This window comes from Scomber japonicus, chromosome 23, assembly GCF_027409825.1.
Source record: "Scomber japonicus isolate fScoJap1 chromosome 23, fScoJap1.pri, whole genome shotgun sequence".
Classification (NCBI taxonomy): Eukaryota; Metazoa; Chordata; class Actinopteri; order Scombriformes; family Scombridae; genus Scomber; species Scomber japonicus.
In genome coordinates, this window is record NC_070600.1 from 11815880 (window position 1) to 11838866 (window position 22987).

At 41.3% G+C, this 22987-nt stretch overlaps 1 protein-coding gene across 1 annotated transcript; it reads left to right on the forward strand.

The window, feature by feature from the left end:
- The first annotated feature begins 1368 nt into the window (after nt 1-1368).
- On the forward strand, nt 1369-22704 carry mdfic (MyoD family inhibitor domain containing). The gene is made up of 5 exons (XM_053314003.1): nt 1369-1648; nt 1995-2161; nt 4197-4307; nt 16983-17360; nt 21923-22704. Exons 2-5 carry the CDS (start codon nt 2065-2067, stop codon nt 22171-22173), a joined length of 837 nt encoding a protein of 278 aa, XP_053169978.1. The 5' UTR covers nt 1369-1648; nt 1995-2064; the 3' UTR covers nt 22174-22704.
- Nucleotides 22705-22987: the final 283 nt, after the last annotated feature.

A 22987-nucleotide genomic window follows, 5' to 3' on the forward strand; every position in this document is an offset into this window, starting at 1 on the left:
TCCAGATATTGAAGATTTCAATCAAGCACTGTTCTGTGTGTGGCGAAGTAGAGATTGATTGATGTGTTTTGTTTAAACATGAAAAAATATGTCATATGGGCTATGAATATACAAATATACTGTATGTTTCTTTTTTTTTGGTTGCCATAAATATATTCTCAGACAAACTAATGCATTATATGTTATCCTACAGAGTGATGCACTTATATTTGGGGTAAATTAGACCCAAGAGAGGCCTAACTAAATACCTACTAACTAAACCTCTTTTGAACAAACTATTATCAAATTCCAATAGCAGAAATCCAAACAAACTTAACTGATCAGATGTAGAGCGTGAGAAAACCTACTTTTTTTTTAACCATGTTTACACTTAAACTCTCTGAGACCCCAAACAGAAGTGATGTGTGATTTTTCTCCAACATCTCAATTCAAAATCATGTTCATAAACAAGCCTCATAAAATCAGGAAAAGTTATGAAGTAGCAATGTGATAGAACAGCTGTTAAAGATAACCCAAGGCCCAACATTAGAGTTATTTATCATGTAGGAACTTGTAAATCAGCCATAACTCTTCACTGAATGACACTCTGAATAATCACCATTGATATCACTCATATGTCTTACCCTGTAAAAGTGTTTTAAAGTGGAGAAACAAGAAAGTATTTTACAATGGAGGGGGGAAAAAAACTAAGTTACCCTTTAAACATTTCAATAAAGACTTATTTTGGCTGACATCTCAATCTCTAGACAGTGTGGAATTGGATTTCTTACATTTTAATGAAACACGAGTCCTATAGGGTGGATTAGGGTAATGTGGGACAACTTTTTCTATTCAGTTATTCTAAAGCTACAGTAACTAGCAAACTGTGTAAATTATATTGTTTAACACTCCACATGTGAACATACAGGCTACTAGTCTACAACAAGTAGGCCAACAAAATGAAATGACCAAATATGGGTATGCATATTTCAGAAAGTTTTGGCAGATAAGGCTGCTTTGTATAAATTTCTAAGCCTAAAAAATTGTCCCAGATTTGACACAAGAAACCTCTCAGGGATTTCATAATGATATTAGGTGTTGATATAATGTATTGGATTCATATGTAAATATGGTGACCAAATCAGAATTGCGTAAAGTGTCCCACATTCTCCTAATCCACCCTATCTTCATTTTGTATTTTTTTTAAACTTTATTTATTTATTTATTTTTTTAAATTTAAGTTCAAGTTTGTTTTCCGGGGAGGGCTCTGTTCACTTTCTCTGCCGGCAAGAGAGGCAAAGGGGTGAGGAAGAAGTGTGGCTTCACTGACTGTGCTGCAGGAATCCGGATATGATGAAAAGGTTTCAGACTGAACTATCCTGCACGAGTTACCGCCTCTGAACGTCGAAAGCGTCGCGAGGACGATTATTGACTTTTTTTTTTTTTTTTTTGTGGTGCGTCAACAACATCTGTAGCTACAAAGAAACGCCTGGACACACTGACAACGAAACTTAAGGAAAAAGTTTTTTGGACGGCTAACTTACACTCTCACCCAGTTTCTTCTTCTTCTTTTTTTTTCTTCTTCTTCCTAACTTCTCGGGAAAGAGTGGGAGGAAGGAAGGATGGGAATAAGTCAGATTTGAAGCAAGGGAGTTGACATGTTTGAAAGGTAAGTTATGCTCTCCAAACAATATGTCCGTTTTAACTATAAACAACACTTAAGAAGCCTCCGTCGTTTTTCGATAAAGAATAGTAAGTGTTTGAGTAAATGGGCTGCGTATGGACTCTTTCAAAAAGTTACTGTCAAAAGCGAGAGAAGTGGGAAATTTCCACTGTTTTTTACGGCAACTCGACGTCACTTTCTCGGTGTGAATAAGCAGACGTCTCTCTCTCTCTCTCTCTCTCTCTCTCTCTCTCTCTCTCTAGTTGAGTAATGACCTGTACTGTGTTGCTATTGTGTTTTCGAGCCTGTCTTGATGATGGTGATGATGATGATGAGACGTTGGTTTTCACAGCGCTGAGGGCTGAGGAAAGGGAGGAACTGCTTCTTCTGCCGTGTGTGTGTCCCACAAAGACGACTGTCTGATGTCCAAGGAGACTGTGCTTCCTGCGGATGGGCCGGCAGGGCGAGGAAAGGGCCCTCAGCAAGAGACAAGTCCCCTGTTGTCAGCCACACAACAAGGTGAGGGCACACAGGAGAGGCCAGAAATCAATAGCAGGGGAGGCAGAAGTAAAAAAAAAAAAAAAAAAAAAAAAATCAGATGATGTACAGTAAGTGGGGTCTGGGGCTTCATATTGGCCGTGGGAGGGTCTAAGAGGTCCAGCATGGTGTCTTTATCTATTTATTTTCCCATTAATGATAAGATGTGACAAAAACTCTTCAAAAATAGTGTCAATGTTCCCCAGCGCTGTACTGATTAATACCTGCCATCATAATAGTCCTCTCATCTGTCCATAACCCAAAGATGTGCCTGCTTTAATGGACAGTGACTAGTAAAAAAGTCATTGCTATAATAATGCATAGCTCACGTGCACATTAAGTTCTCTCTTGTGAATGTTTATGGAGTATTTTTCTCTTTTCTCCTTGCTGCCAGTGCTCTGGAGCTGTGCTATAAATATCTGTGACATATTCACTCAAGAACTCATGTTGCAAGTACTGTCTAATGTGACAGGAAACAGTCTAAAAAAGCAAATATAGAAAGTGAGTCAATGAATGCGTTCACAGATTACTGGTGCATATCAGCACTTATCAGTCTGCATGGGACAATATCAGCCTTGTCTTCTTAAATTATGTTCATGTGACTTTGAGTATACATCAGTATCTGTGCTCCAGTGTTAAGCCGCCTTGATAATGTTTTTGCTTTTTCCCCTCAATAAAGTCTGAAGAAACGCCCTGACTATTAACAGCAACCACAGCCAATTATAGTTTTTAATTAACTTTCTAGTTGCCCCTAAGATTATCACATGTAAAATAAGCTTACCCCCACACCCCCTTTTCATTTTTCTTCAAACAAGCAATGAACCGTTAACCATCCTATTTATACCAAGCATCATTATGGCACTGTCAAAAAATAGCAAAGTAGGACAAAGTAAGCAATCACTGGGGCTGCTGGATTGCGAATGGATTTTCGCTGGACCTTCAAAGGCGCTTGCAGTTAAGACTGGATTTCCCCTCTCTGGGGACTGTAGATGTACTGAGAATAGACCAATTTATTTCTAACTGTGATCACAAAATACTGCGATGCATCACACAGTACTGCTGCTAACGCAAGTGCTGCTACCATACATCAGCTCCAAACTGAGATATGTGCTATATCTATCTGGGGCTCCTGGCCTTTGCCCATCTATTCCACTTGCCCATCTATTCCACTTGCCCATCCATCATTGCTTACAAACAGAAGGAGCATTGGAACAAACGCATCAATACGTCCAGTTTTGGTAAACATGGTTGTTGGATTTTGCTGAATCATTCTTCATTCTTTTTCTTTAAGGATCACAGCAAAAGTGGCTCAAGACACTGTATGTTACCAAAAAACTTGCAGGCTTTGAGAAAAACTGTGGGCTATGAGCAGGCATCTGGCACCAAACCAGTGAATAAAGTCATTGTGGAAGGTTTATTTACTGAACAAAGCAGCAGTGTGCAATGAGCAAAGCGTCAGCAAGTCCTGAAGTCAAGAAGCCAAAGAACACGGCTTAGAAAGATGAGTGAATCTGTCTCTCATGTTTTTGCACAGCTATCAGGGTTAGAATTTGTGCCTACATACTTTTTCCAATTTAGATGAATGCTGCCTTTATGGCAGTGAAATAGACGCTTGGCAGGTAGAGCACACCCAGGAGCAGAGGGAGAGAAAATGAGATCCAGAGCTCTGGCAAGGCCTTTACCTGAACCGCCCCACCATGTTGTGCAACCATTTGCCAGCAGCCTGTGTTTTTTCTGGCAAAAATAGGCAGAGCAGCCTCTGCACCTTCTGGCTCGTCCAGCTGTCCCTGATATTCTGTCCACTGTGGCTGACCTGCTGTAAAAGTTTACATCTGTTTTTGCAGGAATAGCTGTACACATTAATTTGGAACAGTTAAGCTGGTAATAGGATAACATTAAATTAAACAACCGAAGCCTTCTCTGTTAGTCACTGTGCAGCATAATATTTTTGTTTCTTAACTTTGAGAGCAACAGGTTTTTCTTCTTCATGTGTAACATTAAATGCTTCTGACCCTAGATGCTTGTGACAGTGAATCATCAGGAAGAACACCGTCTCCCAGGAAACCAGCCACTGAAGGACAAAGTCACGTGACCAAGGAGAAGTCTAATTATTGCGAGCCTGTAAGAAGTAAGTTTTAACGACCTGGGAAAGCTGTGGGTGGACAGCAGGATATCTCAGAGTTATTTTTAATGATAAACAACAATGAGCCGTTTAATTGGACTGAGTGAAAATGATTAACATATTTTGCTTGCATAGTAAGATGGTTGAGCTTAATGGCAGTAGGTGTTTAGCAATGTTTTATTTAACTTTGAAATAATTTCATCCTTTTTTTTTTCTTAACACGCTCCAACTGTCATGTGCATGCATGAGGCAGGGTCAATCAGCCAACTAAAATATTAGCTTCAGTGTTTCCAATTAAAATAATATCAAGATAGCACCGAAGTCTCTTGGCAAGTGAGTGGTAACATGCATGCTCTCTCATTCTGCCATAATGACCAAGACTTGGCGGGTTTCTCCACTTCTGCTTTTTCCTTCCAACCTTCAGCCCAGTGTTTTGGAAGTGGGGAAATCCTGTTTGTGGTTCTGGCATTGGCTTCTCTTAACGCACTGATTGCAAAATAGCCACAATGTTTTCACCCTGCGCCAAACATTTACCTATTGGAGAGGAATTGTGCCAGCTGCTGGAGGCATTGTTTCTGTTGAACAGTGTCAGTGTCATGCTGCTTTTTAGTCACAGGCTGAGGCAATGTTGCAGAGGTGTGTTTTTACTACCAGTAATCCACTGTACCAACAACATTCATTTTAGTTTTTTCCTGCATCTTTAATTCGGGAAAACTTTGGAAACATATGTTGTAACTCTGCAATAATCATTGTATTATGCAAATGTAATGACACAGGGAGGTTTTACAAAACAATCATTTGGCATTGAACTGCTTCAGTTGTTAGCTGGTCTAATTAAGTCTAGATGAACTCTTGTTCAGCAAAATGACTTGATACAGAGCAATAGACTGCAGGTCACAAAAGGAAACTATCGAAAAGCTTTGTGTGTATATGTGTGTATGTGTGTGTGTGTGTGTGTGTGTATTTTATTGTTCCTAAGAAGAGTGAGATGTGTCAGCAAAGGCTAATAGCAGCTAATTGCTTCCATCCATGTAAGTGCCTAGCTATAATAAGGATTGTGTTTGCATCTGACACAACAGTTCTTTTGTTTCTAGGTTGTTAACTTTTCCAGGGCGCCTTTTCCTGCCTTTTTTATTTTTTTTGTATTAAGCTTAATGACTTGCCAGTGGCTTGTTTACCGAAGCAGCAAGGGAAAGAGATTCGGTTGCAAAAGAAAAAAAAAAAGAGATTTTCTGTCAAGAGGTCTTTCTAGCTTGGCAGGTGTGTGGAGTATTGCACTTCTGGAGGGAGGCATGCTTTTCTTTCATCTCAGCAGATAAGCCCCTGTGACAACAGTTTTGCGTTGTAATTGATGTCACCCCCCCCCCCCCCCCCCTCATTCCCCCCACCCCTAACATGCACACACACATCTCTCTCTCACACACACATACGCAGAATGTCTGGTGAGGGAATTTTAGTAGGAAGGAACACATGCTACTTCTTTTTTGAGAGAGTTACAAGAACAAAAACAAAATAGTCATGTCAAATAAAGGCAAAACCCCAAATCTGTGCTATGATAATCTTTGTGAAAGTTTATTGGACCCGTGTCTGTTTGTGGTTAAATCAGTGTCCTTACATTCAGGGCGGCTCAAGTTAACCTATTTGTGTCACGGACCCTCGCAGTCTCACTGTGGATTTGTTTGTTGAGGTGACCAATCAGGTTGCTTGCCGGCAGGGGTAATTGAGAGCCCTCTTCACTGCAGAAACAGGAAATCAATAAGAAATCATCTGCCTGGCTACATCCTGGCCCATGCTGTTTTTACCCCCCCCCACTGTCCGATATAAAGCCTGTGTACAGTGTGTGGACTGTGACTTTTCACAACAAGAGGAAGCCTATTGTAACGTTGTAATAACAACACATATCATATTACAGCCATGATAACGTTGTTTTGACAAGTTGTCTTTTTAAGCACTTGGGCTCTCCTAAACAGGAAAGTAAATATGGCAGCCATTCCATAATAATTGAGAACTTATTTTTTTAATATAGCACAACACACATTTGCTTGAGAGGGCTGTAAACACTGTAAAAGAGTGACTGATTCTTTCCACAAAACTGCAAAAATGAATCATCAGACAATTTTGAAGTGTGACCTAAAAAAAGCTGCAATGGTTGAAATGATCATCCTGAGGTTAAGTTTTAGAAATACACAAAGTTAAAGTGTGGATGTTGCTGGGATTGTCAGCTGTTGTGGCTTGCTAGACAACAAAAAAGTACAATTTAGCCCTCCCTGTAAGGCTGTCATCAGTGAACGGTTCCTCTGTGGCTACGCTGTCCTGGGGGAGGAGGGAGAATCTTGTGGGGGAGACAGACATTCCTCAAGAGACTGTTCTGGGTTTTCAAGCAGCTGATATCTCCTGCAAACAGGGCCGTGGCTTTCCAGCCCTTGCCTCGAAATAAATTGCTACCACCCAGCACCAGTTTTAGGAGTTTAATCGTCACATTATTCACAGGATTGTCAAATACTCCTTTTTTTAAAATGCTTCTGTGGTTGATAAAGATGACCTTACTAGCTGCCGAAGAACAGTTCGGGTTTTTTTCTTCTTTTTTTATCTCTGGGAAATTCTGAAAGAAGGAAGGTCAAATAACATGACTCTTCTTTTTAAAGAAAGACATTAGTCTGGCCTTTGTGTGAATCTCTGATTGGATTCTTCATTGGCCAACCTTCAAGGTTACTACCTGTGTGTAGAATTGACCTTTGGGAAGTGAATTTGTGACCCTAAAATGGATTGTTTAATGGAAGAGTGACACATATCTGCTGCACCTGTATTGCAAAAACAGATTTCTTGGCACTAGAACAATTAAGATTTACATTGAAAACCATGAAGTGTTATGATGGGAATGGAAACGTCTCTATGAGTCTCACTCAGTTAAAACAAAGGGCAAGTGCTTCTTCTTCATCATCATTTTAATCATCAACGCTGAAATGTTTTTGCCTTACAAGTACTGAATCAACATTCTCCAACTGTCACTTTGCCCCATGTATATTCCAAAGTTATTTAAGTAGTTTCAGACTCTTTAACCTCATGCCATTTTTTTATCCCCCAGAATATTTTTTTCAGCCATAGGAACTGCGTGACGACTGTTGTTATGCAAGATTCATATCTTTATTGTAATCCTCAGAGCCCTGTCTATGCAGAAATAATGTGTCTAAAGCATAGACCTATTATAAACTGAACCGTAATTTTCAAGTGATTACTTACCAGTGGGTCATGGAATCAAAAACTGTATAAATAGGGTGAAATGCTAGTGTAGGGGTTGATTAAAATGGCCATTGTAATTCTACCTCTGTTGTAATTATTTTCTCATTGTCTTGGTGCAGATAGATTTCATATGGGAAATTTCAAGTGTGTTAATTAGCATATTTTACCCGAAGTGCCCGAGCCTATTCACTGTTAAATTCTTTTTTTTTTTTTTTTTTTTTTTGAAGATATTCAAAATACTTGAGCCAAATGATTAGATATGCATACCTCAATTCATGAACTGCAGTCGTCTGAGTGGTTATCTGAGATACAAGGCAACATATATGGGTTTTGATTGTGGAGGAAGAGTATTTTTTATGATTATTGCAGATAATGTGATGGTTCACAGAGTTGTCTTTCAAAGTTGTTTTAACACCAATTGACCTTTGTGTCTATTAATGCCTCTTGTGTAGTGATGGAAGACGTATTCAGATTTTTACTGAAGTGAAAGGATAGAAAAGTACAAAAGACTCATCAGTGAAACATTGACATGTTGAAGGAAATGTGTTTCCTGTACATGGACACTTTCACAGGGTTATTTTAGTATTGATACATGTAATATTATTGGCTTGTTTAGACTGTTACCATGGATGCAACAATTTGATATTGCTGTTGTCTGAAGTGGAACTGATCGTAAGCACTTTCTATTACAGTGCATCATACTATCAGCAGGTAATGTCTTTAATGTAAAATGTGTCACTCTCTCAAATATATGTAGTGAAGTAAAAAGTACAATATTTGAATTGTGGTGTAGAAGTGTAATGTAATGTGCAATGGAAAGACTCAAGCCAAATTTGAGGTACTTGTACTTTGCATAAAAGTACATATATTTATTTATTTATTTTTATTTTATTCATATGCACAATAATAAAACAAACATTATATTTCACAGTACAAAGGCAAACAACTGTGCAGGAGAGGAAAAGAAGCCCAAGGGCCCAAGAAGCCCAAAAAATCACCAAAACATATCAACCAAATAAGATATATGTACTTTTCACCACTGCATGTTTGTCCAGTATATTCAGGCATTTTAGTCATTTATGATGCATTTTATGTACACATTTCCAGTATAGACTGATGGAATAACTCTAGTCTCCTCTGTCTTTTCTATGATATTTTCCTCTGTCTGTTTAGCAGAGGTTTGGCTCATCTCATGTTTACTGCCTCCCTAACCAAAGCCACACAAGACAGTGTTGGTGCCTTTCAAAAGCCACTCACAGAGAGGGAGCGCAAAAAAAAAAAAAAAAATCAGTCAGTTCAAATGAGAGCAGCGCAGGGGGGATTACTTGGCCTCTAACAGGGTTTTGGCTCCAACATTAAGGTTAAAACCCTTTTCTATTACTGAGATCTCTGCTGATGTTGCCCCCGCCAGCCCCGCCAGCCCCGACCCCCTCGAGCTTCCAGCTCCTTGCCCCCTTCATGTTTGCAGGTTCAGTGCCTCTCTGCTAGGTCATTCTGTCAAGGCCCCTGATCAGTAGAGGGTGACCGGGGACCAGGGGATGGCTCCCATCCAGACAGCCACAGCCGACACAGGCCCAGGCTAGTGCGATCCTCTCCCACTCCCACTCCCACTCCCACTCCCACAACCCCCCCCTCCTCTCTTTCAAGCCAGAGCTAAAATCGATACAGGCGTCTCCGTGTTTAAAAAGCCACTCAGAGGCAGACGAGCACCTCTGTCCCAAAGGCTGATCTCTCAGCTTAAGGCCTTGATTGGCATCCCGAAGATGCGAGGCGCTGACCCACAGCTGTCCCATTAGCAGAGGGTTAATGCTGAGATTGATACTGAGCAAATAAAGGAACTAGGTGTCGGGGTATTTTGATAGACTGCCTATCCCCTCTCTGACCCACAGACAGACCTCAGCTGTATTTTGGCTTTCAGGGAGTGGTAGCGCTATGCTGGTAGATCCTCATCTCTGACTCCAGGAGTGGCTGCTTCAGTGTAACACACAAAGTGGATCTGCTGCAGATTGCACACTGTATTTATTTGGTGTGTGTGGTTGTCTCTGTGTCTGCCTTTTTTTTGCACGTGCCCGTGTATGCCTTTTGTGTATATGTCTGTGTGTACAAGTACGGCTGTGCGCATGTGCATGTCTGCGCGCCTGCCGTTGAATTTCAAACAAGTGAGTTTCCTGTGGAACTTCTACTTCAGCGAGGAGATTTTGAAGGCGGTGGAATATTTGAGTCATCGATGTAACTGAAACTGAAAATACCCCTGTTTCCCCTCTTCCCCTCCCCTTCTTTCCCCTCCCGTTCGCTCCTGCTCTGTTGCTCCGTTTTTGTTTTGAGTCGTCAGTGAGGAGAGGGTGGAGCACGTTTTTGGAGTGTGGAGCCTGGCAGCTCCCTCAGGCCTGCTCTGAGTCACGTCATAATTGATCTTTCTAGAAATTGCGGTAGCTAGCCGTATAAAGCCTAAATCCGTGCAAGATGTGCAGCTTTTTAAAGATACTGCAGTCGCACATTCGGCTGTCTTTATACTACACTCTTTCTCCCCTCTTGGATAGTAAGAGACAGATGAGAGAGAATGAAAGGCGTTTTGACAAAGCTCAATGCAGAAACACGCTCATACAAATTCTCGGAAATGAGGAGAGGAAGAGAATAAGGCACCATTTAGTGTCTCTCACAGCAGCCAGGTTGTTAGGCTTTGAACGCTCCTTGATGTCTTGCGTTCTGCTACATTAGTAGCACTCAAATTAGCACCGTGCCAAATTCCACACAACAGTGGAGAGACCAGACACTTCAGTGGCCGGAGCTTGGGGGTGTGGGGTAAGGCGGAGGGGGTGAATGACTTCCCTTCAACATGATTCATGTAAGAGAAAATGGCATCTCATTGGGAGTTTCAATGATTTAGATAGCAGTCAGACATATTAATTTGGGAAAATGTTCCATTTTGAAATCAAAGGATAATTGATGACCCCCCCACCCCCACCCCACCCACCAACCTTCCCTACCCAGCACACACAGACACACACACACCTTAACCAGCTCCATACACCCGGTACGCTGAGAGGTTCATGTCATCAAATCAAGCTCTTGTCTTTCAAGTTGCCTTTGCTACTGTAAAATGTAATTAAGCAGAACAAGGTCCGAGGGGGTTATTTTTTCCACTCAATCAGCAGCAAAATTTGAAATTAGTAAATCCCTGACGCCCCGCTTCTCCCTTTGTTGGGTGGAGGCGGCGACAGTAGGGAAAGGAGGGAGGGGGGATAATATTAAACGCTGTCTTCAAGTGTCACTTCCCCTTCAGCAGGTTGGAGGAGCCAAATTTGAGTGACTGTCACATAGAATTACAAGACGGTGAAAAAAAGTATGTCGCCACTGAAGACTGTCCCTCACATATTGGCAAAAAAATCCAGGGATGGGAGATGGGAGAAGGGATTGAAAACCAGACAAAAAAATGTGATTTTTTTTTTTTTTTTTTTCCTGCTTAAATGAGATGCTATGCAATATGATCAGCCCTGACAGGTGAAGACAGCTAATAGAGTTCCGTTGCAGGGGTACCATAACACCCCCACATACACATACAGAGCATGTCACTTTTGCTTGATGAGGATCCAATATCAGAGCAGGTAATTTAGCTATCCTCAACGGTCATCATCATCATTTTATCTTGGATAAACACAAAACATTATGTGTGTGTATTCGCTGACAGGGCCGCGACTGCTGTGTGACTTTTTTTTTTTCCATATCTGTTGAAACAAGTGACATATCTGTTAGCCTGTGTTAGGTTGCCATCCACTCTGTGTAAACGCTCAGATTTGGTATAGCGCCCACATCTTTACACTACTAATTTTCTAATCAAATGCTCATTCTTGGTTACCATTTGACATCACCAATTTTTTTTTCTTAATTGACGCTGCTGATATCATATAGATACTAATCACAGCTCTGGTTTTTTTTTGTTGTGATGGAACCCTTGAATGATGATCCGTCCATGGCGTCCTTCTAGACAATAAAGAAAGTCCTTGTCCCAGAGTTTGGAAGGTCAAACGGTAAACGAGGCTTTGATACGCCCAAGGAAAATTTCAATCAGAGCCCTTTGTAATAACATTCATTGTACTATTTTCCTCCCTCTCTGTCCCTCTCACTCTCTCTGCAGTATAATTCCCCTGGTTTTGCGTCTATAAATATGGACAGGGAAGATGTATAATTTCTAATGAGAAAATATATCCCTTGGATTGAAAGGCAGGGGCTGTTCCACACGCTGCTGTTTGTTAGGAGGAGAGATGATACCTCAGGCTGTTTTGGTAGAGAGGAGGAGGAGGAGGAGGAGGAAGAGGGGGGTGGTGGTGGTGGTGGTAAAGAGGAGTCTGGCTAGGTCATTGCACATTTACAAATTAGCATTTCAATCATGCAGGTACATGGGCAGCCGAGCAGAAAATATACATGTTTTTCTAATACATGGCACCAAAAGATAAACAAAACAATGACCGTGTTAGTGGAATTAGCATTTCAGAGCTAGCTGGTGCTGTGTATCCGGCCCGTTGCTGATTTTAGGAGTTATAACAAAAATGAAGGTGCCTCCTCCATTCTCATATCCCATTCCGTGTTAACTCACCTTGTGTAATAATGGCTATTAGGAGATGAATACAAGATCTGGATTGTGGTGTTTATTTGGCTGACATGATGTGACATTTGAATAACTGTATGCTCTCTATGATGGGCATTCTAATAAGCCTACGCAAACACCTTTTCGTCTCTCTTCTCCCTCTTCCTCTCTGTCTCAGGGGCATTAATATTAAAAAGGACTGAGCTTTAGAAACACAGAGCTTGTGGTTGTTCAATCTGCTCCCAGCCTTACCTACGACTCTCTGGCGTAGCGGTGTGCAAATGAGAATCTTCATACTGCCCTGTTTGACCTCTGTGTTATACTTTCATGTTCTTGACTATTTTAGAATTCTTGTTTATACAGCTTTGTTTCAGTTGACATGCATACATGCATATACCTTCCTGGTAGGTCTGCCTCTGCCTGCCTCTGTCTGTCTGTGTGTGTGTGTGTGTGTGTGTGTGTGTGTGTGTGTGTGTGTGTGTGTGTGTTCCAGTAGGCTTGTAACATATATACTCCTCCTCTTCTTTCTGCAGTCTTTTGGGTGCAATTTCCAGCTCCCTCCTGTAGGACCTATTTTCTGTGACAAAAACGGAGGTGTATACTCAGTTTTACATACAGAGCGATCCCCCGCACAGCTCTGGCGCAGCTCCAGTGCTCTCCAGGCACTTCGGTGCTCGGTCCCTGTGTGGCGCAGCCACTGAAGACTCAGTGACAAATGGCAATTATATTTGTGTGTTCTTCATGAATCCATCAAACACTGGCCTTTTAAAAATGCTCCCCAGATATTTGAGGCTGTCAGCTACTAGTAGCTGGGACCAAATTGGGATGCTGCTTAGACAGTCAAGAACCACTCACCCCCTAGTTTCCCCTGTGATGTGTGTGACAGCGTGTGTAGGGGAATACCATGTTTTATTCAACTACAAATGTACACTCTCAACAGTTGTTGATGTGCTAGAAATAGGGCGGTTACAAGTCCAATTTGAAGTATGTGTGTGTGTGTATGTGTGTGTGTAACTGTGTCCAGCTCTTCCTCCAAAACATGGTGTTTTAATGCAACCTGTCAGGCTGTGTGCATTCGGTTATCTCAGGACACCTACCCATCTCACAGGCTTGTGGCAACAGCACAACTTGTATGATTTTTTTAAAAACTTGCTGGGAGTTGTTCATATGAAATTTTGATGCAAGTTGTGTTTCCTGCTGTGTTCTAGGAACAAGGCAGTAGCAGCGCGTCTGTGTTGCTCTGTCAGGATTTATTATCAGACGCAGCTTATATTTGCATAATCAGTTGAATCCTCAGATGAGGAATCAAACTTTATGTTAAAAACTGTCATTACCCCAATATCGTATATTATCTTATTATTATGAAGTCTAGTCTTGTTTAGGCCCATCATAAAAGGTTGTAGAAGTTGTATGCACTTGTGTAAAGTAAAAACCCACAGTCTAAGTGACTGTATGGATTAGAACATTTATTATGCATAGTCATTTCAAATTGACAAATACAGACTATTTCCTGTATCTATCTTTTACACAGTTTTCAGTACACTCAACATCAAATCAATACTTTTTTGGGAGATATTCACAACTTTTTCTTTCTTCTTTGTACTGTATATATAATGAAAGTTTTTGATTCCCCAACTTAGCAGCATAGCACAATTCCAACTGGACTTACTGTACTTTTGCTTTCTCTCATTATGTCTTCATTTGTCTCATGGTGACTGTACAAGTCCGTCATTGCCATCTTTGACAGTATCATCATTAACATGATCAATGATTATGAATATTACTCCATCGTGTCCATTCGTCTCAGTCACCGTGCTCATCAGGATAAAAATAAAGACTTCGGCTGTGTAAGGACTATCCAGGAACCTGCCACTGAAACGTGCCGCTCCACAGTCTCGAACCGCTTTTTAGAGTTTTGCAGTGTGTCAGAAACCTGAGTCTCCGCTCATGTACTCTGGGTTTTTACGTGGTGGTTTCTTAATAACTATTTATATTTTGGTAAATTGAAAGCTTGACTTCCTCAGAAGGAAAGGTAATTATGCCTCCTGGTCCACTTTGGCCTTTTCGTGCATGGATGTCTGTGTTCGTGTGTTCGTGTGTGTTCGTGTGTGTTCGTGTGTGTGTGTGTGTGTATAAGCCCATGTGACTAGTTCTCTGTCCAGAAAAAACGACTGTGTTATATTACGCAATATTCTACGGGTAACAGATGTGTTACTGTCATCCTCCAGTTTGCTGTTTTCTATTAACTTAAAAATACTCAAGACACATGATAATCTTTATTGCTATAGAGTGTTAGATGTGCCTGATTTGCTGTGTGTGTGTGTGTGTGTGTGTGTGTGTGTGTGTGTGTGTGTGTGTGGTAAGTTTGGACAAGTTTATCATTAGCTGTAGAGGAAGATTTCACCTGTCAGCCCCGTATTGTCAGCCTGTGCTTATTATGTTTACACATGAAAATATGCAGCCACATCTAAGGAATCAAATGATATGAAAAAAAGAAGAAGAGGCTGTCTGATTTCATTGCTTGTAAATCTTTTGACTAAAACCTTCAATTTCCAACGGTTCCAACATTTTTCATGAGGTGGAAAAAGGACAAATATGACAGAATAAGTCCAACTTGTTGCTTTTAAATACTGCCCATTCATGAGCTAACTTTTGCAATCTGGTTTGCGATTGTTAATTAAGAGTGAGGGAGTTACAGAAAGAAAAAAGAAAAAAAGCACGGTTGGCCTGTGCACTCTGAAGAAATGCAGAAGAGAGATCCAGATCACTACGATGTGATATTTTCACAGATTTCACAGATCAAAACATTTTCTTGGTAAGATGAAAATCATCCTCTGTCACCCAAGTAAGGACCATAGTGTTGATTTGTAGAAACCCCCACTATTCTGTGGCAGCTGTCTTTATGATAATGGCATACCAGGCTTTAAAGAAAAACTGATGAAAAAAAAATTGCATAGTTAAAAAAAGGAGCGAGAGACATAGCAAGTTGCAGCTGTCAGGGGTAAAACTGAGGAACAACAACAGATGTAGCCTCCTTCGAATCTCATTGTTGGCAAGCTTCAGTCTCTCCTCACATTGTCATGGGCAAGCTGTAAGGCTTTTGTCTTTTGGAGAAGGAAAATCCATCAACCTGGTCTTAAATCACTGCATAATAAATTCTATCGTGTGCTACCCAGTTGTCTAATTCAAATTGCATGGAATCCTGATCCCTAAAGTCTATATTTGTTTATCGAAGCAGCATGCAGAAGCCTGAATGAGGAGAAGGCAAAACCCAGTGTGTGTATTTAATTGCTTTGTTTTACATCCACATTCACGTCCGGCCTCTCCCAGGGTGATGTGTTGTTAAAAAGCGCGAGGCCCGATTCCCACACTCTCTCCCTCTCTTGTTAACTGTAATTGCGCTTGTTGGTGAGCTGACAGAAAGAAAATAGAGATGGAAAGAAATTACTAGCATCATATTAAGTTCTATGTTTGCATGCACTTTGGAAAATCAGTTGAATTCTGGACAGCTGCAAAGGTTGTCTTCATGTTGTTTTGTGCAGCTGTTATATGAGGCCTAATTCAGAGTCTGGTGGTGGAGATACCACATGTTCAATGTATATAAAGTAAGAATAGAGTATAGAAAGATAGAATAGGAAAAAAAAGAATAAGTATGGTTCACACAGACAGACTTAAAAAGAGATGAATAATTCACAAAATCTCAAGTTAAGCGTGCACTTCTGGCGCGTGCACATGCACAGTGGCTCTGATGTGGAGGGAAGGTAATGTAGGAGTAACTCCCAGTAGAGCTGAATGTGCAAGTGTTCCTCTCAGTAAAATGCCACCTCCTTTGCTCACTCACATCCTTTGCCTTCTTTCTTATCAGACAGGTCGCTGTCTCCTGACTTTCTGTGGCTGTCACACATATACTCAGAAAGACTAGTTGAGGCCATCTCTGAGCTTTCAGAGGAAAGGAGATCATTACTGTTGCAGACAGCAGCTATTTTGTATATGCACAGTATCACAGACTCTCTTTCCCTTTTTTCTCCATTCATCTCGCGCTCTCTCACACTGTCTTAACTCACCTGGGTACTGCTCCCACAAATGACTTTCTGCCTACAGCGGTGGCTTTTGTGATCCTGTCACATATGAGGTTCCGATATATCTTTCTGCTTCATTCTGTCATTCCGGGTTGTTTGCTATATGATCAATATCATGTTAGGAGGTAGTGGAAAGATTTGCTGAGAATGATTTAGCTGAGATTGGTGTGTCTCCATCACTGTGTTCGGTTTTGTAAGACCTGAACATCAGAAGCTACAGCAACTTTATACGTGAATAAAATGTATGAAGTGCAAAGTGTAGAGAGTGCAGACAAAGTTCCCTTCAGCCTTAATAAAGTTACAGGGTTATCAAGGGTTTACATCTGAGGGTAAAAGAAATCTGCAACTTTTTGTCGGCCATGAAATAGAAACTATAAACATAAGTAAACTATCAAAGCACATCAAAGTACATCAGTGATTTCTTTGAATGTTTTTCTATTGTAGTGTTTGGGAGTGTTCTGTCCTCAGCATTCACATCAAATATTTATGTATGAATAAACAAACAACAACTTTGATTGGATACATTCAATGGACTGTCTCAATGGATTTGGAATTGAGTTAAAAATGTAATCTTTTTTTGTTTGTTTTGGTTTTTGAATGTTCAGTTTTAATAAGAACCTTTTTCATGCAGATATTTCAGCTAAGAAAACTACAAGAAAGATGAAATACTTGAATCACTTAAAAGTGTCCCTAAGAACTGATTTTAAGCAACTGCACTGAATCTACCCACCTAACTCTTTAATAAACAGGAGTGAAAATCATATCCTTTCCTTCCAGCTCAACCTCAGTCTGAGTCTCAGCCATTGCCCTCGGAGCCTGACGAGGGAGACACCGCCAAGGACCAAAATGGCATCGGCCACAACAGCACTGGCACGCCTGCGCTGAGTAACGGCAACGGAATCCACCCTGGCATCGGCGGGGCTAGGGCCACGTGCACATGCTCCTGTGGTGCCAACATCAGCAAGGGTGCCATGGGTGGGTCAGGGCCTGGCCCAAAGGCAGCGCCGATGATAGAGCAGCCCAGGAAGCAGACATCCATGCCCGTGTCGCAGAGGATGCAGAAGAAGTTGAGGTCCAGCTTGTCAGTCAACAGTGACAGCAGCAGACGCAGTAAAGGCAGTTCCACCGGGTCGCAGAAACCTCCTTTACCAGAGGGTGAGTATGCTGTACACACACACACCAGGCAGTAATGACAACAAGTAGACTGCAAACCTACCCACACACACACATATCCACACATCAGCCGCCGTACTAACTTTTCTAACGCAACAAGCCTCGCTTTCTGCATCCCACCTTCTGTTGATCATAACTCCATTCATCATTCATCCACCGTCTCGAGCTAATATACAGGATTAGAATCGGGGCAGGTCAAGGCCTTTTTGAAGTGGTTTCTACTGTGTATATAAAGCAGGATCCAGGTATTTGTAACCAGTTGTGCTCCACATATGGCAGCTGTCAGAAACACTCTATTAAAACACTTTAATTGAATTAGCTTGTTATGTAATTTATAGTGCTATTTCTATTATTAGATTATATTTCTATGAATTCTATCAATCACTTTTTCTCAAACAAAAAGAATAAAGCAGATATATATCATGTTATACAGTGTTTAACCTGGATTGTGACCTGATTGGTATCAAGAGACCAAAAAAACCTGTTCAACCCTATCACACAGTAAAATGAGACCGCTGTCAAACCATCACCATTAACATGAGTTCTATATTGAGGTGGCTACTCCTGGGAGACTCTCTTGAAATAATACCTTTTCTTATAAGATATTGATAATAAATTCTTACCTTTTCTCACCTTTTAATGATGGGGAGTGCATGACCTCTCGTATTTATCACTCCCGTCAGGCAAATGACATCTAATCCCACTCCTGTGGCTTTTATTTTCTTTAACAACAACTCAGAGAGTCCGTTTGCCATGCAGGGAAGCCATCACTTTGTCAGGTGCAAGGCCGAGGTGAGTCCAGTAATGAAGACGGTTGACTGGTCCCTTTCCATTGGGGAGATAGGTGTGACCGTCTAACGAGGCCTGAGAGCACAGGGTGCCTATTAAAAGTCGTGACCAGCCTTTTCCGGGCCCCTCATGGCCCCTCACACCTCTCCGGGCCCTTTCTGGCTCTCCCTACATCCCGTCAGCACCACCCTGGCACTCATTAACAGGACCCTATCGCAACCCCCCATTCAACTACTGTGTTTGTGGACATGCATGTGTTCTGTCTCCATCTGCAGCATGTGCAATGTGAGGGTTTCTTTAAAGTACAGGGGCGATGCCTACTTACTTGTCAAAACCCAAGGTCTTCGCCGTTTGGGCTTTTTACGTGTGCTTGTACTCCAGGATGAGGATGAAAAATAAGATGTGATGTTATGTGTTACTGAAATATTTATAACGGTCAGGTTGAGATATAAGTTTAAATGAAGGAGAAAAGTAGGCAGTCAGATCTTTATTTGATGATGCTTTACTTGAAATATGCATCATATCGAGTTGCAGGCGAACAAAACAAGTAGGCACACACATACACACACATCCACAACACCTTGTAGATAAAGGTGGGATGCATCCACCAGAGATATTCCAGACACATCATGTTTTCAACGTCTTAATTGGTAAAGAACACAAGAGAAAAAAGAAAACAACAGCAGCTCAACAAGTCTCTCATTATGGCTTTTGTGTTGCTTATTTGCAGACATGAGCTCTCAGAATCAATATGCTTGCTCTCAACTATTTATTTCCCCCTGGAAAAAGCCAAGCTGTTGTGTTTGAATGTTTACACGGATTAACATAATCTGTTTGCCTGTGAAATTAGCCTCCTAAACAGCCCCCTGAACACAGGAAATAAAAGGCGTAAGCTAGCAGGAGCTAGCTCTGGGGATTGTGTTGCTCCCTGTGTTTCTTGGCACATGCCGTCGGCACCGTAGCCAATCTGTGATAACGCAGCGGCTTCTGAAGGAGTTATTTACCACGCCGCTTTTGTTAAGCAGGGTGGGTAGTCTCAACTCTTGTCAGCCAGCTTGTGTTTTGCTTAATTGTGTGTAATCAGTTGAGGTCTTCAAGCTGCTTTAGTCTCATTTAGAGATTTAGGGCCAAGGCCGCCAGCGCAGTTTCTTCATCTTTGCCCAAGCTAAAAATGTGTTGGTACATGTGTGTTGTGTAAGCTCCAGCCCTCCAGCTTTGTCTTTTCCCTCAGTCATGCATTATAAACAGGCCTGCTTTAAAGTGCATGTGGTGGACCTCCACCATCCATCCCATATCCTCTGCCCTCTTTACCCATGTGTGCCTTCTGTGCATTCCATGGCCACCAAGGCTTTGTCTGATCAATCTCTCTCTCTTTATCTTAGCCTGTCTAGCTATCTTGCCCTCTCTCTCCCTCTTTGTGAGTTTGAATGTTTTGCACAGCTTGCTGCTCTGAGGCCCATCCAGCTTGTTTTGTGTCATGCCGCTCCCTTTTTTTTTGATGTTAGCTTTCCAGATGTCTCAAACTATTTCCTCAGAGGCGCCGGACGCTGTTTTTGGCCCTGCAAATTCTGGGCTTCATCGCTACTCGCTGACATTAAACAGGAGCGGTGTCAGTGTGCGCTGTTCTGTCTGTCTGTTGGTTGGTTTCACTCTGTCTCTGTCTTGCCCGTCTGTCTGTCTGTCTCTCTGTCTCTCTCTGTTTTCATGGAGATGTGCCTTGCGTCCAGCTCTCTTGTGTACAGTAAAAGACCCCCACTCTCTCTTTCCCCTCCTCCTTGCTGGCTTCTCTAAGATCCAGACTAATCGCTGGTGATGAATTATACATCCAAGTGAATAGCTGAGATGGCCAGACGCTGCTTAATGCTTATGTACTGTGTTTTTATCGTATTCACAGTATACTGTTACATTCTGAACACTGGCATGGCTATACCCTCTGGGTCCTTCAAAGTTTGTTAGGCTGAACTTTGAGGTTTTGTGTATAGAGCTGTGGCCGGGCAGCATTTATTGCTCTCTTTGGCATTTTGTAGCACTCAGATGGCACGGCAGTACAGTGCACACCAGTATAGAATGTGGTATGAGCCTTGTTATGCCAGCATGAAACAAATCCACAGTCCACAATCTACCCAACAGCAATTTAGTGCGTGTCCAAGCCAGATGTTCAATAGTGAAGGATTTATTCTTATGCATCTCCCATCACTGCCAGTGTTATTGCCTCAGATAAGGATAATAAGATGCATTCAAACTTCAGGCACCCTTACAGACACACACGTGCACACACACTGGTTCGTTTCATGTTCCCTTCTCTATCTTGTTTGTATCACAGTCGGCTAGTGCTTCTGGTCAGCTCTGCAGCCCTGAGCGCCGAAAAAATAGGAAAAAAAAAATCCCCTCTACTTTGATTAATCAAACATGAGCATCCAGCGGTCCTCAGCTTGCCTTCCCATGCCGTCCTCCACACTCTCCTCCTTTCCCTTTCCCTCTAACCCAATCAGTAACAGCCCCTTCTGACAGCTCAAGATGGGCTGATGAAAGTTATGCAAATGCACCCTGTTTGTAATGCTATTTTTCTGCATCCATCCACATCATGTCTTTTTAACACTCCAAAGCAGTGGTGCTGCGCTGGCCTTGGTTCAAAAGGCAGACAGCTGCAAGGAGTGTATGCCAGGCGCACTTACTGAATGATAGTAGGATTTAGTGACTTAGATGCAACTACAGAAGTTCTGGTGTGAAGCAGCTTGATTAATGAGAAGATAAATTAGCTTATTTGTGTCTCTGTGAACTAAACCGTTACCAGTCTATATCTAACCTTATATACTGACCACTGTTTTCTGCAGAACTTTTCAAGAGTTTTATTCCAAATTACACGTAAATAAAGCTTTACTATTTGGAAAAATTGAGCTCTAAAATATGATAGACAACTATAGAAAATTATCATTTTTAAAGGAGCACAAGTAAATTAAGTCTTTGATTAGATTAAATTACTGTATAACTCCTTGATATTGATAATACATTACCATTCAAAATTTTATCAAATGAATTTGGGGATTTAAACTCTGTGTTTGCATCTTATACTTAATACATAAAATTACTAATACATTTAACTAATCCAGGTTTCTGAATAAGAATATTTTTTTTTTTTTTTTTTTACATTAACTATTCAAACCAACACAGTCGCATTTTAATGTGACCTGTAACTAATTCAGCCATTCAGAAACACATTTGTGATGGTTAATGGGCACATTTGTAATTTAAAGGGAAACTCTTCATTGCTGTGAAACAACAAGCAGAAACTTGCCACGAGCCATATAAAGAGGATGTGTGAGGAGGTTAAATGTTAATCAGAGGTGTGAGCATTGCCAGCATTAATCCACCTATTTGCCAGGGAGAGACTCTTGGACTTTGGTAATCATCTTTGTGTGATCAACCTAGCAGTTTGCATGATAATGCCACAATTATTTAACAGTCCGTTAATCAAAACTGCAGGAGAGGAATTCATTTCTCTGAATTTCTCTTATTTCCTTTAGCCCCCCTGCTTAGTTGGCCCTCACCCCTTTGCCACATACCTCTTCTGTTCCACCAGTCTGCCAAGCATGCAAATCTTCACTCGCTCGCTTGCTCTGCTTTTATTAATAGGCACTAATTCTTTTTGTGAAAATCAAATTCAATACATTTAGAATTTTTACACGATTGAATGCTTGTTTAAAAATCATCTATTTATTTCACTTTTCACCCTGATTGTTTTGACGTGGAACCAGACTGCTGCGTCCACTGCATCTTGGCCTGCCTGTTCTGCGAGTTCCTGACACTTTGCAACATGGTGGTGGCGCAGGCCTCATGCGGCACGTGCACATCAGAGGCTTGCTGCTGCTGTTGCTGCACCGAGGACATGGGCGACGACTGCAACTGCCCCTGTGATATGGACTGCGGCATCATGGACGCCTGCTGCGAGTCGTCAGATTGTCTGGAAATCTGTATGGAGTGCTGCGGCATCTGCTTCCCCACATAGGAAGATCCGGTGCTGGCATGGACCAGGGTTTCTCTGCAGGGGATAACTGGACCCTGGATGGAAAACTAGAAAGAAACTGCTGCTGCTGTCATTTTGAATTCAGCACCAGACAGAGGGAACAACAGTGTGTGTGTTTGTGTGTGTCTGTATGTGTGTGTGTGAGGGTCAGCATATGTGTTTGTAATGTCTTTTTTTAAATGTGTCATGACAGTTGTGTGTGTGTGAAGTAGTGTGATGTGGTTGAGGAAAGCATGCTTTGAAAGATGTATTTTGACACTGGGCTTCTCCATCAAAACCAGCTCAGCAGGGGCTAGAAGTAACTCCAGATAAACTCGCAATATGAACATGTCAATTAAATCTTCAGTGTATAGTTATCTGTTGTTAAGTATTCTATCCTTTGCGTAAAAAGAAGTACTATCGCAGACTGTCTTAAAGATTTTATTGTTACATCAGGAATGCTGTCTAATTGTATCTTATCTTGCCTCTTTTTTTCATTTTGATGACTGATATGTTGCATACACTAACAAAAATGATGAACAAATGAGCAAAATTATCACATTATTACTCTGTTTTCGTTTTCAGTACTTGTTTTCGTTTTTTTTTAATGCTCAAAAACTGAGGTAACAATCTTAGTACCGTACAACACTGTAAAAGGTTTATGTGACACTTCATACATTCTTTGTTGCATACTGTAGTTTTTGCAACACAGATTTCCATTCACACATACCTACTGTAGCACTGTAGAACAGTTGAAACTAGTGAAATATTAAAAGGAGAATCAGGATATCAGAACATTAGCTACTTTCTGAAACTG